Here is a 13,085-nt window from a genome sequence, read left to right as displayed (position 1 = left end):
TTTGCACGTTCTTTTCTTGCAAGTTTGGCTCTTCTGTGTTCCTTGCATTTCCACATGGATTTTAGAATCAGCTCATCAGTTTCTGCAAAAAATCCAGCTGGGATTTTTTTTTTTTTTTTTTTTTGCGGTACGCGGACCTCTCACTGTTGTGGCCTCTCCCATTGTGGAGCACAGGCTCCGGACACGCAGGCTCAGTGGCCATGGCTCACAGGTCCAGCCGCTCTGCGGCATGTGGGATCTTCCCAGACCGGGGCACAAACCTGTGTCCCCTGCATCAGCAGGCGGACTCTCAACCACTGCGCCACCAGGGAAGCCCCCAGCTGGGATTTTGATAGGGATTGTTGTTGAATCTTCCAGATCAATTTTGGAAGTATTGCTAGCTTAACATTATTAGTTTTCTAACGCATGAACGTGCAATGTCTTTCCATTTATTTAGGTCTTCTTTAATTTCTTTTAATGACGTTTTATAGTTTTCAGTGTACAAGTCTTACACTTGTTTTGTTAAATTCATTCCTAAGCGTTTTATTCTTTTCGATGCTATTGTAACCAAAATTGTTTTCTTAATTTCATTTATAGATTGTTTATTGCAAGTGTGTAGAAATACAATTTATTTTTGTAAATTGATGTTGTATACCTCAACTTTGCTGAACTCGTTTATTGGTTTTATTTTGGGGGGATTCCTTAGGATTTTCTATATATACAGTCTCCAAATAGAGGTAGTCCAATCTGTCCAAACTGGATGCCTTTTATTTCCTTTCATTGTCTAATTTTCCTGGCTAGACTCTCCAGTATAATATTGAATAGAAATGATGAGAACCAACATCTTGTCTTGTTCCTGATCTTAGGGGAAAACTTTTCAGTCTTTCACCATTAAATATGATGTTAGCTGTGAGGTTTTTTTGTTGTAGTCCTTTCTGTGGTTGAAGAGATTCCCTCCAGTTTCTTGAGAGCTTTTATGAAAGGATGTTAGATTTTGCCAAATGCTTCTTCTGCATCTATTGAGATGATCATGTGGTTTTGGCCCTTTATTGTATTAATATAGCATATTACACTGATGGATTTTCATATATTGAACAATCTTTCATTCCTGGGATAAATTCCACTTGGATCTTGCCGTATCACTAATCCTTTATGCTCAGGATTTACATATCTCTTCCAGAATAAGCTGTGCTAATAGTCTATGAGCTGTCACTTAAGAGACTCTACAATCAGGGCCCTTCTTGTTTCTGAAACAAACTTAGTGTCATCAAGGCCACATTCTCATAGAGACAAAGGAAGCAGTCACTGCCTAGGTGTCCCTGATCAACTTCTCTGCCTCGAGCTTTCCAGAGAGCTGTTTCTTCTTGCCACTCACCCTCTGACTGTAGTTTATACCCTTATTTCTAGATATGTGATTCTTAAAGAGTGGTCCCTGGACCAACACAATTAGCCTCACTTGGAAACCATCAGAAATACGAATTGTGTGGGACTTCCCTGGTGGCGCAGTGGTTAAGAATCCTCCTGCCAATGCAGGGGACAGGGGTTCGAGCCCTCGTCCAGGAAGATCCCACATGCCGCGGAGCAACTATGCGCCACAACTACTGAGCCTGCGCTCTAGAGCCCGCGAGCCACAACTACTGAGCCCGTGTGCCACAACTACTGAAGCCCGCGCCTAGAGCCTGTGCTCCGCAACAAGAGAAGCCACCACAGTGAGAAGCCTGCACACTGCAATGAAGACTAGTCCCTGCTCACCGCAACTAGAGAAAGCCCGCACGCAGCAACAAAGACCCAACGCAGCCAAAAATAAATAAATAAATAATTAGAAATATGAATTGTGGACTTACTGAATCAGAAATCAGCACGGCTCAGAATCTGTGTTTTAACTAGCCCTTTGGGAGATTCTGGTGCTTGCTAAATTTGAGAGCCATTCATGATTATGATACTAAGTTGGTTGAAGGAACCCACAGATCCGTTTTCCTGTCCTCTCCTTCAGGCATTGAGTTTGGTATCTTTCTTTCACATTGTTGGTTTTCCTCTTATATTTAGTAATATTTGGATACATACTGCACTTTGTGTTTGCGGTTAGCCTCTCTCTGAGTGATGTGATATGTCTATTTACTGCAAGCTGCTGTCATCTTATTATTGGGGAGGGTAGGAAATGCTGCAGGGTGACTTGAGCCATTAGCTTCTGCTTTGCCCCTCTTGGGTATTTTCAGCCCCGCAGGGTGTCCTGTCCCTCAAACTCAGCCCTTCTCACACCTGGGGACAGATGCCTCTGCTTGGTACAAGCAGGAGTTGGTGGGCAGGGTGAATGGGGAGCCCAGTCACCTGACTTCTCTACCATGGAAGCCCGGACAGTTGCAAAACCTTCCTTTGTTCCTGTGTTCTCCACCCATGACCCTGACATTCCCTCTGAGCTGCCCCTACCTTTGGCTCCAGACCTTTCTTTACAGGGTTGAGGTTATGGTTTCCTCTCTCCTGGCCTGGTTTTATGGGCATTTGACCTTAGCAGTCACACGAATCTCCATGCATAGCAGAGTCTCACACTCGAGTTTATGCTCTGCTGTTACCATCTTGAAATTCTTAGTCATTTTGAACAAGGGGCCCCACAAACTATGTAGCCAGTCCTACCCCCTCCATCAGATCTCTCTGCCTTCTGCCTTTTGAGGGTACCTCAGAATTTCTGATCTGCCAGGACATCCCTTCCTGTTTTACAATGCTACTAAAGATTACTTCATACAAAATAGTTAATGCCATTTTCTAGGGGTATGGGACAGGAGAAAAAGGCTGGATCTCGTTGCCAGTTGGCCAACTTTATCCAATCCTACTGTGATGGTTCTAAAATATAAATCCAGTAATATCATTCTGCTATGGAGTTGGCAACTAGGTGTTTGTTGGCTGCAGAAGGAAGTATAGGGACTTCCCTGGTGGCACAGTGGTTAAGAATCCGCCTGCCAGTGCAGGGGACACGGGTTCGAGTCCTGGTCCGGGAAGATCCCACATGCCATGGAGCAACTAAGCCCGTGTGCCACAACTACTGAGCCTGCGCTCTAGAGCCTGCAAGCCACAACTACCGAGCCCACGTGCCACAACTACTGAAGCCCACGCGCCTAGAGCCTGTGCTCCAGAACAAGAGAAGCCACTGCAATGAGAAGCCTGCGCACCGGAACGAAGAGTAGCCTCCGCTCACCGCAACTAGAGAAAGCCCACAAGCAGCAACGAAGACCCAAAACAGCCCAAAAAATAAATAAATAAATGAATAAAAATTAAAAAAAAAAAAAAAATAAGGAAGCATAAAGCCCCCGGCCTGGCACGTGAGGCCATCCTGGTTCTAGCCTTCCTTCCAACAATTATAATTGTCTAGGGTTAGTACGTTCCCCATCCCTGCAGGAGTCAAGCAGCCCTGGAACGACTACCATGAGGGATGCTACACAGGGGCTGTCAGAGGTCATTACTAAATCTGGCGATCTCCAGGTTATCTCTACTCCGATATTCATGACTTCTAGGCTATACCTCCCACTTCCGTTCACGCTGTGTTCCAGCCAAATGCCCAGGGGCTGCTTGCTGACTCTCAAGCCCACTTGAGCTCTGCCTGCTCCCCCCCCCCCCGCCCCGCCTTTCTCCTGATTTCCTCTCCATCTCTCGTAATCCTGTGCACTTCCCCAGGGGGCCTCCCCACTGGCCCAGCCTCTCCCAGAGCACCTCCCTCTTGCTCGGCACTGCTTATGTGGGCTGCCTCTGCAGTGCTGACCCGTCTGTTTACAGCTGTGCCTTTCTGGGTGGTGATACTTTGCCTCCTTTTCTGAACCGGAAGCAGTGAGGTGCTCATCGCGCATTCGTGCCCTCCCTCCCTCCCTCCCTTATGCATTCAGGACACACGTACTGGTACTTATTCTGTGTCGGACCCTGTGCCGGTCAATGCTGGGGACACATTGGTGACTCAGAAATGGACTCAGAATTGACTGGCTCCCAGACTTGGGGGTGGGGCAGCTCCAGGCCAGTGAGCTAATTACTCTAACAAGAGTGGGAACAAGGTCCAGAGGGACCAGAGAAGGACCCGGAGCCAGAGCTGAGATGTGAGGCATGAAGGAGGCCTTTCGGGGCTCTGGACAGACCCGTGAGGGTGCAGCAGGCAGAGGGAACAGCAGGTGCAAAGGTCCAGAGGGAGGTGTGAGAAGGCAGGGAAATCTGGGTAGCTACTCAGAGTTCGTCTTGACTGAAGTTGGGAGGCTAGGCATTGGGCTGGGGGGGTGACCGGGGGGATGGGGGGATCTCGGAGAAGAGGTAGGAGTGGGGAAGCTGAAGGGAAGGCCTTGAACATCAGGGGTGCCCCCGGGGACCCACAGAACAGTTTAAGCGGGAGGGACAAGCTGCATTTTAGAGAGATCATTCTGGAAGCCGATGCAGAAGATAATAGGAGGGACCAGGGAATGAGTGTAGAGGGGGTTGTGATGGGCCGGGTGAGAGGTGATGAGGGTGAATCTTGACCTTGCAACTCAGCAGAGGCTCAGCGTGTGGGGAGCACCCTGAGCAGGGGGGAGCGTGCGGGTCTTTCCTTCTCAGCCCCACTGCGTGGGCTGAGTTACCAGGCTGGCCAGAGCCTGCCAGATCACAGGGCTTCAGTTGCCCCCATTCGTGCTCCACGGGGCCTGCTCAGACCCTTTCTGGCATGTCAGGAGGAGAAATCCCGATTCCTTCTTCCCCGAGGCCCCATCTGCCTGAATTGCTCCCTCAGCAGCCACCCAATCCTCCTGTTTCAGGTGTTTGGTGAAAGTGTTTCTGTTCTTGGCCACACACTTTGCTTCTCTTGCTCTCGGGGAGCTCACCGTTTGTTGGAACGGGATTGGAAAGAGGAAATATAAAATCACTCAGGAAACCATGGACGGGATATGGAAGCATCTTCTTGGAGGAAATGATGGGGCTCAGATGCGCGGGGGTGTGAGGTTGGGACAGGCGGGATCAGTGGGTGACGGAGGCCCTGCCCTCCCTGTGTAGCCTGTCGTGTTTGCGGGAGCTGCTGGCAGCTTCTGCATTTGCAGAAAGCTTCAGCTGAGGCGAGCCTGTTGGGCCCAGGGGCCCTGGAGAGCGTAGGCCAAGTGGGGTCTCATTTAGACAGTGGCTGAAGCAGCGGCACATCTGGTTAATCACCCGCGTCCGGGGAGCCTGCTAATCAGGAAGCCGGCTTCACCGCGGACTCCTCCGCGCTCGCCTGCTGGTGGCTGTGAGGGACGGCGGGGCTGGATGCTTCTCCCCGGCAGCCCTTACAAACAACCCCTTCTCCATTCCCCCTGCTCCCCACTCCTCAGCCCCTGACCCCCCACCCCCACCCCAACTTCAGGAAGCACCGCCCACACTGCCTGAGCCATCCCAGGAAGACCCTGCTCTAGAAAGCCCCTCCCCCGATAGGGGGCAGAGGTCATGGAAGCGCCCCCAGGAGATGTGAGGGTGTTGAAAGGGACCAGATATAAACTTGGGTAAGTGACGTTATCCTTCTGAGCCTCAGCTTCCTCTTCTGTGAAGGCACCCTTCTCCGCACAGGTGTGAGATCTTAGTGATCTAACAGGTGGGAAAGCACTGGGCAGACCCCAAGCTCTGCAGCCCAGGGGCAGCCTTTCTGGTTTCCACACCTAAGCCTGCACTGCTGGGGCCGGCTCTGGCCTCCCCAGCATTCTTCCTTCTACCCACGTGACACCAGTGTGAATCCTGCGTTCCAGCTTCTCAGTGACATTCCCTCCTGGCTTCTTTTCGCCTCTGCACCCCTGCTTCCCCCCTACCCCCAGCTTTAATGACCCAGCTCCACTCCCCCAGCAGGCATTATTGCCCACTGAAATCCTGCCTGGGCTACAAATCCTATTTCCTTTCTGGTAATGAAGTATTGCTTGGTAGCAGCATCTTGTAAACCGTCTAGGTGAGTCGCTCCTAGGGCCTGGCCTGAGAACAGGGAGGTGATGGGCTAGACCCGGCCCATCGCCTCCCCTTCCCCCAGGGTCCGACACAGAGCAGGTACTAGAGGAACACCAGAGGTGTATGTGTTGTTGTCAGGGCTGTGACCAGTGCTCTGAAAGGCCTGGGGCTTGGGGTTTAATGATCTCAATTCTGAATGATTTTGTCATCAGCTCTGTGTTTTGTAAGTGCCGCTCGATGGGACAGTGGAGCATGTGCTGGGGCTGGGAGCTTGGTTCACGCGTCGGGCCGCCTCCCACCCCCTCCCTGCCTCCCAGGATAGGCTCTTGGCCTCCCTCTCTCCTGCCCTCTGCCACCCAGCTTCCTCCTCCCTGCACCTGCGCAGAGACAACTACTGTCCTCCCCCAAGCAGGGGCCTGGGTGCCGGGACGGTTGGGGTCAGAGGCATGGAGCCCAGTGTCAGTACAGAGCAGCTGTCCCCACCCTGGGCTGGCAGAGCTGCGGTGCCTTCGGTGGGTGACTCAGAGAGGGCAGGCCTCTCACCCGCCCCATCCAGGGACCTAGAGTGTTTTGATGCGGAGGCTGCGGTACCCTTGGGGGTCACCTGCCTGCCCGGGGGGTCGGGGCAGCAGGCAGTGGGAAGGGTGGACGCACGGCCCAGCTTCCCTGCTCTCGGTCACGGCACGGTGCCAGGGTCCAGCAGCTGGCGGGAGGGGGACTCTGGTAGCTGATGGCCCGTGTGCCTGGGTGCCACGTTGAGAAGCGGGCGCCCCCGGGCACCTGTGTCTACACTCACCCCTCAGGTATCCCTGTGCACGAGGAAGCACACATTAAGTAGCAAATAAAAAACACCAGGACAGGTCAGGAAAGGACAAAGGGAAAACTGTATTTTAGTACCTTTGACAGTTTTTTTTTTCTTTTTTCTTACTTTTTTGGCTGGGCCTTATGGCCTGTGGGATCTTAGTTCCCGACTCGGGATTAAACCTGTGCCCTTCGCAGTGAAAACGCGGGTCCTACCTACTGGACCGTCAGGGAATCCCCAGGTTTTTTTTTTTTTTTTTTTTTTTTTTGCTTTTTGAATGAGGGCCTTTTCATTTTGCACTAGGCCCTGCTCATTATGTAGTTGGTTTGGGGCACAGTAGAAATGGCGGGAGACTCGGGTTTGGAAGAGCTAGTGAACCCCTCCGCCTCTCCAAGCTGCAGTTGTCTTATCTGCCCCGGGCCCCGCTCCCCTACACCTGCCTTTCCTTGGTTCCACGTGCTGCGGACGGGGTCTCGCTGGCTGCTTGCAATGTCCTGCTCGGTGCTCTCCCTGTCAAAGCTATGTTTGCCCCGAGGCTCTCAAGTCATGGCTCTGTCGCACCTTCCCCAGGGTCGCTCAGTCAGAGCGAGTCTCTCCCTCCTCCTCCCTCATCTCACCTTGACTTTTTCATCTCCGCGTCCCCCACGGTCCCTGGCACAGTGCTTGGCAGATAGAGAAATAGGAGGGGTTTTATAAGTGAGTGTCTTCATCTCGATGTGAGGCATCTGTCCTGCTGGATGGCGGGAGCTGACTTTCCCCCTGGACTCAGCTGGTGCTCAGACAGGACGCTCGTGTTCGGTCCTGACCTACGCGTCTGACATCTGATGTGGGATCTCCCTTGCTCTGTCCGCATCAGTGCTGCTCTGGCACCCGGGGAAGCGGTCTGCGGGCGCCTTGTCATGCTGTCGGGGGGCTACTCTGCAAGGGTGCCCAGGCCTCTGTTCTCTACCTGGGCCTCTCTGGAGCACGGGCTCTGCCGTGACCCCTGGGCCCGGGGAGCACTGTGAGCTGGCACCCAGCACTAACCATTGAGCACCTCTACCTGACTCCACCTGGAGTCGTGATGGTGACAAAAGAGATGAGGTCTTGAGCCAGTTGTTAAAAGTAAATAAGTAAATGAAGCAACAGTAAGACCACTCCTCACACCTTGAATGGCTACTGTGTGCTGGGCTGTGTGCTAAGGGGTTTACACACATTAATCATTTGATATTCACAATAACCCTCTGAGGTAGGTAGCACTCCTGTCCCCATTTTATAGATTAGAAGACTGAGGCATGCAGAGGTTAAGTAACTTGTCCAAGCGTACACGGTTACCAAGATTTGAGTCCAAGTGTTTAACCGAAATGCAGTACAACCAAGGACTTTCAGTACTTGTAGGGTCCTTAGAGAGCACTGGACCCACACTGGATTGTGGGAATGAGGCCCAGAGAGGGAAAGTGACCTGCCTCAGGTCACACAGTGAGTCCGAGTCCATGGGAACCTGGATGGGAATCTCAGCCTCCTGACTCCAAGTCTATGCTCTTTCCATTCCCTACTCCTGCCTTTGAGAGTGCCCAGAGGCCCTGATCCCATGGAGGAGGGAGACAGATTAGGATTCAGGTGACATGAGCCATGAAGGCAGCCCTAGCAGGCAGAGGCTGCAGAAACAGGGCAATGGATTCCGGTGCATGGCATCTGGGATGGTTCATTCCCTTGGAAGGGAGTCGCCCATCAGCCCCTGGATTGTTGGCGGGGAGGTGGTGGCATTTCCTACACTGGAGCTGCCCTTGAGTCTGCAGGGGAGGGACCGGCAGCTTTGCACGAGGAAGGGCGTTCAAGGCCCCTGGCAGAGGCCTGGAGCTGGCTTCTCTCTGTGCCCTGGAACCTTCCTTGGAGAACTGGGGTTCTTGGGGAAGCTGTGGACACATTTTTGGGGGGACTTCAGACTTGTTCAGGAAGCCGGGGACACCAGACCTGGTATCTAGGTTCTGCCGGCATGGTCAGGGTCAGGAGAGAGGGTCCCATCTGGGCAGCAGGTGCCAACTAGCTAGAGCAGGTGCCTCTAGCTAGAGTTTTCAGGCTGGAGGCGTGACTTCTACATTGCTTGGCCCATGCCCTAGACTCCAGTCTGGCCACTTTTGTGCTGTGCCCCTGGCCCTGGACTCCTGTCCTGGCAGAGCTGGAGGACCCTTCAGCAGAGTAGAGTGAGACCTTCCATTGAACAGATGTGTATAATTGAGGCCCAAAACATGGTGCCACAGAGCCAGGGCTAGGACTCCTGATGCCAAGGGGCTCCCCTGGCTGAAGATCTCTGGGGGGCTCAGACAGAACTGCTAACTGACTGGGCTCTCAGTGGGCTGAGGTCAGCTGAGGCCCGGGGATTCCACTTCTCAGATTTTAGCCTCACTCTGGCCACAGAGAATTTTCTAGCTCCTGGGGTTTGGCTTAGGTCCCTTTCTGAGCCTTCCAGTTAGGTGGGGTGGGCTCGAGGGGAGCATTCGCGATGGAAGGGAACTGGCCTTTGCTGAATCTGACCCTGTGAGTCCCTTGGGATGCAGAGCTGACCTTTGAGGACAGAGGTCCTGAGAATTGAGCCCTTTGAGGAGGGATCAAAGTCTTCGTGGAAGAGGTGGCCTCGGGTTGGTTCTCCACCCAGCCCACAGGATACAGCGTGTTCGACAGAGAAAGACGGAAGAGCCCTAATGGTGTTCAGGTCATTTGGCTGGTGGAGATGAGGCAGGAAGGAGTGGGCAGAGGCTGGGGACGTGGGCAGGGGCCACTTTACAGAGAGGCTTGCTTGCCAGGCTGAGAATTTGATGACGGCGAGTCACTGGAGGGCTTGGAGCAAGAGAGTGGCCTGGGCAGGCCAGTTTTCGAAAGATTAATCTGGTGAAACTAGAGGCAGAGAAATTTGACAAACCAATGTAAATGCTGGGGAGGTGAGCGTCTGTTAAGAGCAGCCCTTACTTCTGCTGCGACTGGGTGTGTAAATCAGAACATACGCCTCTCTGGAAAGCAATCAGGCAATAAACATCGAGCCTTAAAAATGTTCTTACCCTTTGACCCAAAATTTTCCTTCTGTGGCTGTATTTTTTTTTTTTTTGCGGTACGCGGGCCTCTCACTGTTGTGGCCTCTCCCGTTGCGGAGCACAGGCTCCGGACGCGCAGGCTCAGCGGCCATGGCTCACGGGCCCAGCTGCTCCGCGGCACGTGGGATCTTCCCGGACCGGGGCACAAACCCGTGTCCCCTGCATCGGCAGGCGGACTCTCAACCACTGCGCCACCAGGGAAGCCCTGTGGCTGTATATTAAGGAAATCATAAAACAGGCAGAAAGAGCTTCAGCCACAAAGATGTTCCTTGCAGCAGTAATTATAAGGGTGAAATTTTGAAACTTTCTGCCAATAAGATAATTTAAAAGCCAACCATGATGTATCCTCTCAATAGAACATTCTATAGCTGTTGGAGTGATGTTTACAGAGGTTTCGTAGCTTTAGTTATTTATTCATGCTTCAACTTGAAGTACAGAAAGTGTATTTTGTGCTTCTTTATCATCGATGATACCTTCCACGAGCCAACCGTTGATCTATTTGTTGGGGATACAGAGATAAATGACGTAATCCTGGCCCACAGAGAGATGATATGATCTCAGCTGGGCCAAAAAAATGTTTATGGAAAGAAGCCTGGAAGGAATGACATAGAATGGGGACCAGTAGTTTTCCCTCAGTCATGGGATTGTAAGGAATCTTTTCCCTTTTCTCTGCTGGTTGGTGTTTTTCAACTTTTCCATAAGGAACTTGTGTTACTTTCATAATTATAGAAAAAAGCTTCTCATCAAAAGGAGGAGCTATTACAATAGTCCAGGGAGACGGGATGGAGTTCTGTATTTGGGGAGTGGTGTGTGTGTGTGTGTGTTTGTGTATGTGTTTGTGGGTATTTGTGTGTATGTATTTGTGTGTGTGTGTACGTGTTTGTGTGTGTGTTTCATTTATTCATTCAGCAGTTATTGACTGAGACGCACTGTTTTAGGCCTGGAAACACACCAGTGAACAGCACAGAAACCCCTTCCACTGGGGAGTCCAAATCCGGTGGAGAAGGAGAGAGTAAGGAGGAGAGAATGAGGCAGATGGCCCCAGCACTCTGTGACTGACTGAAAGTGGGGACGAGGCAGGGAAAGGGGTCACGGGTGATTCCCAGGCTTGGGGAGAAGGTGGTGCCTTCACTGAGGTGGGGACTTGGGAACAGGGGCAGTTCCAGGACGCTGTCTGCGGTCGTGGTGCGCATGCGCTACCTGCTGAGCTGAGGTCCAGGAGGCGGTGGGGGGCGTGGGTCAAGGACTTAGGAGACTAGAGGCTGGCCTAGAGGCGGAGATTTCCAGTTGTCTGCAGGGGGCGGTGACCCTCAGAGATGAGAGTAAATGTAGAAAAGGGCCACCCCAGACAAGCGGCTGCTTTATGCAGGTGGGCGGAGGTGAGAAGGTGGCCAGGACACGCCTCCCCAGGCAGTGGCATCAGGGCTCGGGCTTTGTCGTGTAGAAAGGGTATAAAGAGCGGAGAGCTGGGCGTGGCAGGGGCAGGGCAGGGTGTGAGGGACTGGGGGTTCCCTGGTGCTCACCTCCAGCCCTTGGCTCCAGGAGGGGGCAGCTGGACAGGAGGGGCCAGTGGGGCCACAGTGGCCTCCCAGGGTCTGGCCGACAGTGATGCGGAGTCTGCTCACCTCTCTTCTCTTCTTCTGCAGGAGAAGCGAACGTGCCGTGCACATCCAGCATCCTCCAGGAGAAGCAACGTGAGTTAAACCTGGCCCCCAGGAGTCTTTCCTTTACCTTGGATGGGTCCAAGCTCCTTGGGCCGGGGGACCCCTCATCCACTCAGGTGGTAGGGTCTTCACTACTATACGGGATTGGAGGGCCGGGGCCGCTCTCTGCCCCAGGAGCTGAGCTTCACGGGTTCCCAACTTCCTACACGCTGGGCAGCTCGGGGGTCAGGGCCAGAGGGAGGGGCCTGAGGCTGATGGGCCAGGAGGCTGAGCTCAGCAGAGCAGGTGGAACCATGGACAGCCTTGTGCGTGGTCTGCCTGTGGGCAGAGGGGGGCACCGGCAAGGGGAGCAAGCCCTCCTGAGCCATTGAGACCATCTCTCTCGGGTGACACAGCTCCCAGGAACCACAGTTGGTGACACGGTAACCGAGGCTGTGCCAGGGGTCATGATCCTTCCGTCCCACCACTCAGAGGCCCTGTCTGCAGAGCAGGACCTCCCAAGTCCTCGTGTCCTTCGTATGATACAGGCGTCTCAGATTTCCTTCTGCCTGTGTTTTCTCAAGAGGCTGAGCACAGGGTTAGACCCAGGAGAGACTTGGTAAAGATGTCAGTTTCTGGCACAGTGACCCCAGGGCATCTTCCCTGGAGGTTTGGGGTGCACTTGATGGGCACTGTCTGAGCCGGACGTCTTTGCTGTTGGCAGTATTGAGTTCCGTACGAGGCCAGGGCTGGGGACTGGGGTCTATGTGTGTATCTGGGGGAGGGTGGGCTCAGAACTTTCCTTCCTTCTCTCTCCTGCTCTTTTGGTCTGTGGTTGCAGCCCACTCTGCCCACCCCCTCCCCAGGCTGAAGCCTTTCTCGAGTTCTTCCTCCAAGCTCTTCCATCCGTCAGCTAACAGGAGGGATACCTGTAGCGCCAGCTTCCCACGGCCTGAGTAGGTGCACAGGCCTTGGAGAAGGTTTCGACGCTTCAAACATCCGGCGGCAGTTCACAGATGAAGCCCCTCAGGGGCTGGGCGCCAGGAGTGTCTCTGAGAGGGGCGTGCCCCCCACAAGACTCAGGCCAGAAGTGCACCGGGCAAGGGGAGGGGCAGTGCAGAGAGGGGGGCAGGTCTCTCTCCTGTGTCCTTACAGGATGTGAGGAACCAAGTTCAGCAGCAGTGGGGCTGGGTGTTGAAATGTACCCACAGGATTTTAATTTATAGAGGTGACTGAGGGATTTTAATTTAGAGAGGTGACTGAGTGAAGACGGGAGAGATCCAAGCCATGGACCGAAGAATTTATTATTTACACTTCCCCAGGGCAGGGGCCACGGGGGAAGCACCAGGTTTGGTCAGGGGGGCGGGGGTGAGGCGGGCAGAAGGGGCATGGGGCAAGCCTGGCCCCAGAGCCTGGATTGTGTTTTCCATGGGAAAGGCACGTCAGGGCAGGGGAGACAGCTGAGGACTGGCTGGATTGAATAATGTCGCAGGCTCCGGGCCACAGGGGCGGTCTCTAGTTCTCGGGCACCCGGCCCCAGGGTGATTTAGGGCGGGGGTGGGTGGGGGTGGGGGGGTGGTGGCGGATATTGGCCTGGGGTGTGGGAGTCAGATAAAGGAGGTGGTTGGAGCTGAGGACCCAGGATTGGTTGGTTTGCATGTGAAAGGTGCGTTCTAGAGTGAGTTGTTT

General features: G+C 53.5%; 1 protein-coding gene across 1 annotated transcript in view; it reads left to right on the top strand.

Moving 5' to 3' along the window:
* PITPNM3 (PITPNM family member 3) overlaps positions 1–13,085 on the top strand; it is a gene marked incomplete at both ends in the record, with an annotated part of 81,069 nt that overhangs the window by 29,308 nt on the left and 38,676 nt on the right. The window contains one exon of the mRNA XM_082679466.1: positions 11,400–11,447. Coding sequence (XP_082535592.1) covers positions 11,400–11,447 — 48 coding nt within the window. The remainder of the gene's footprint in view (positions 1–11,399; positions 11,448–13,085) is intronic.

The sequence above is a fragment of the Grampus griseus genome (assembly GCF_964374135.1).
Source record: "Grampus griseus genome assembly, chromosome: 20".
NCBI classification, from domain to species: domain Eukaryota; kingdom Metazoa; phylum Chordata; class Mammalia; order Artiodactyla; family Delphinidae; genus Grampus; species Grampus griseus.
Note: the sequence above shows the minus strand (reverse complement) of the source record. Positions and strands in the feature narration are given on the sequence as shown.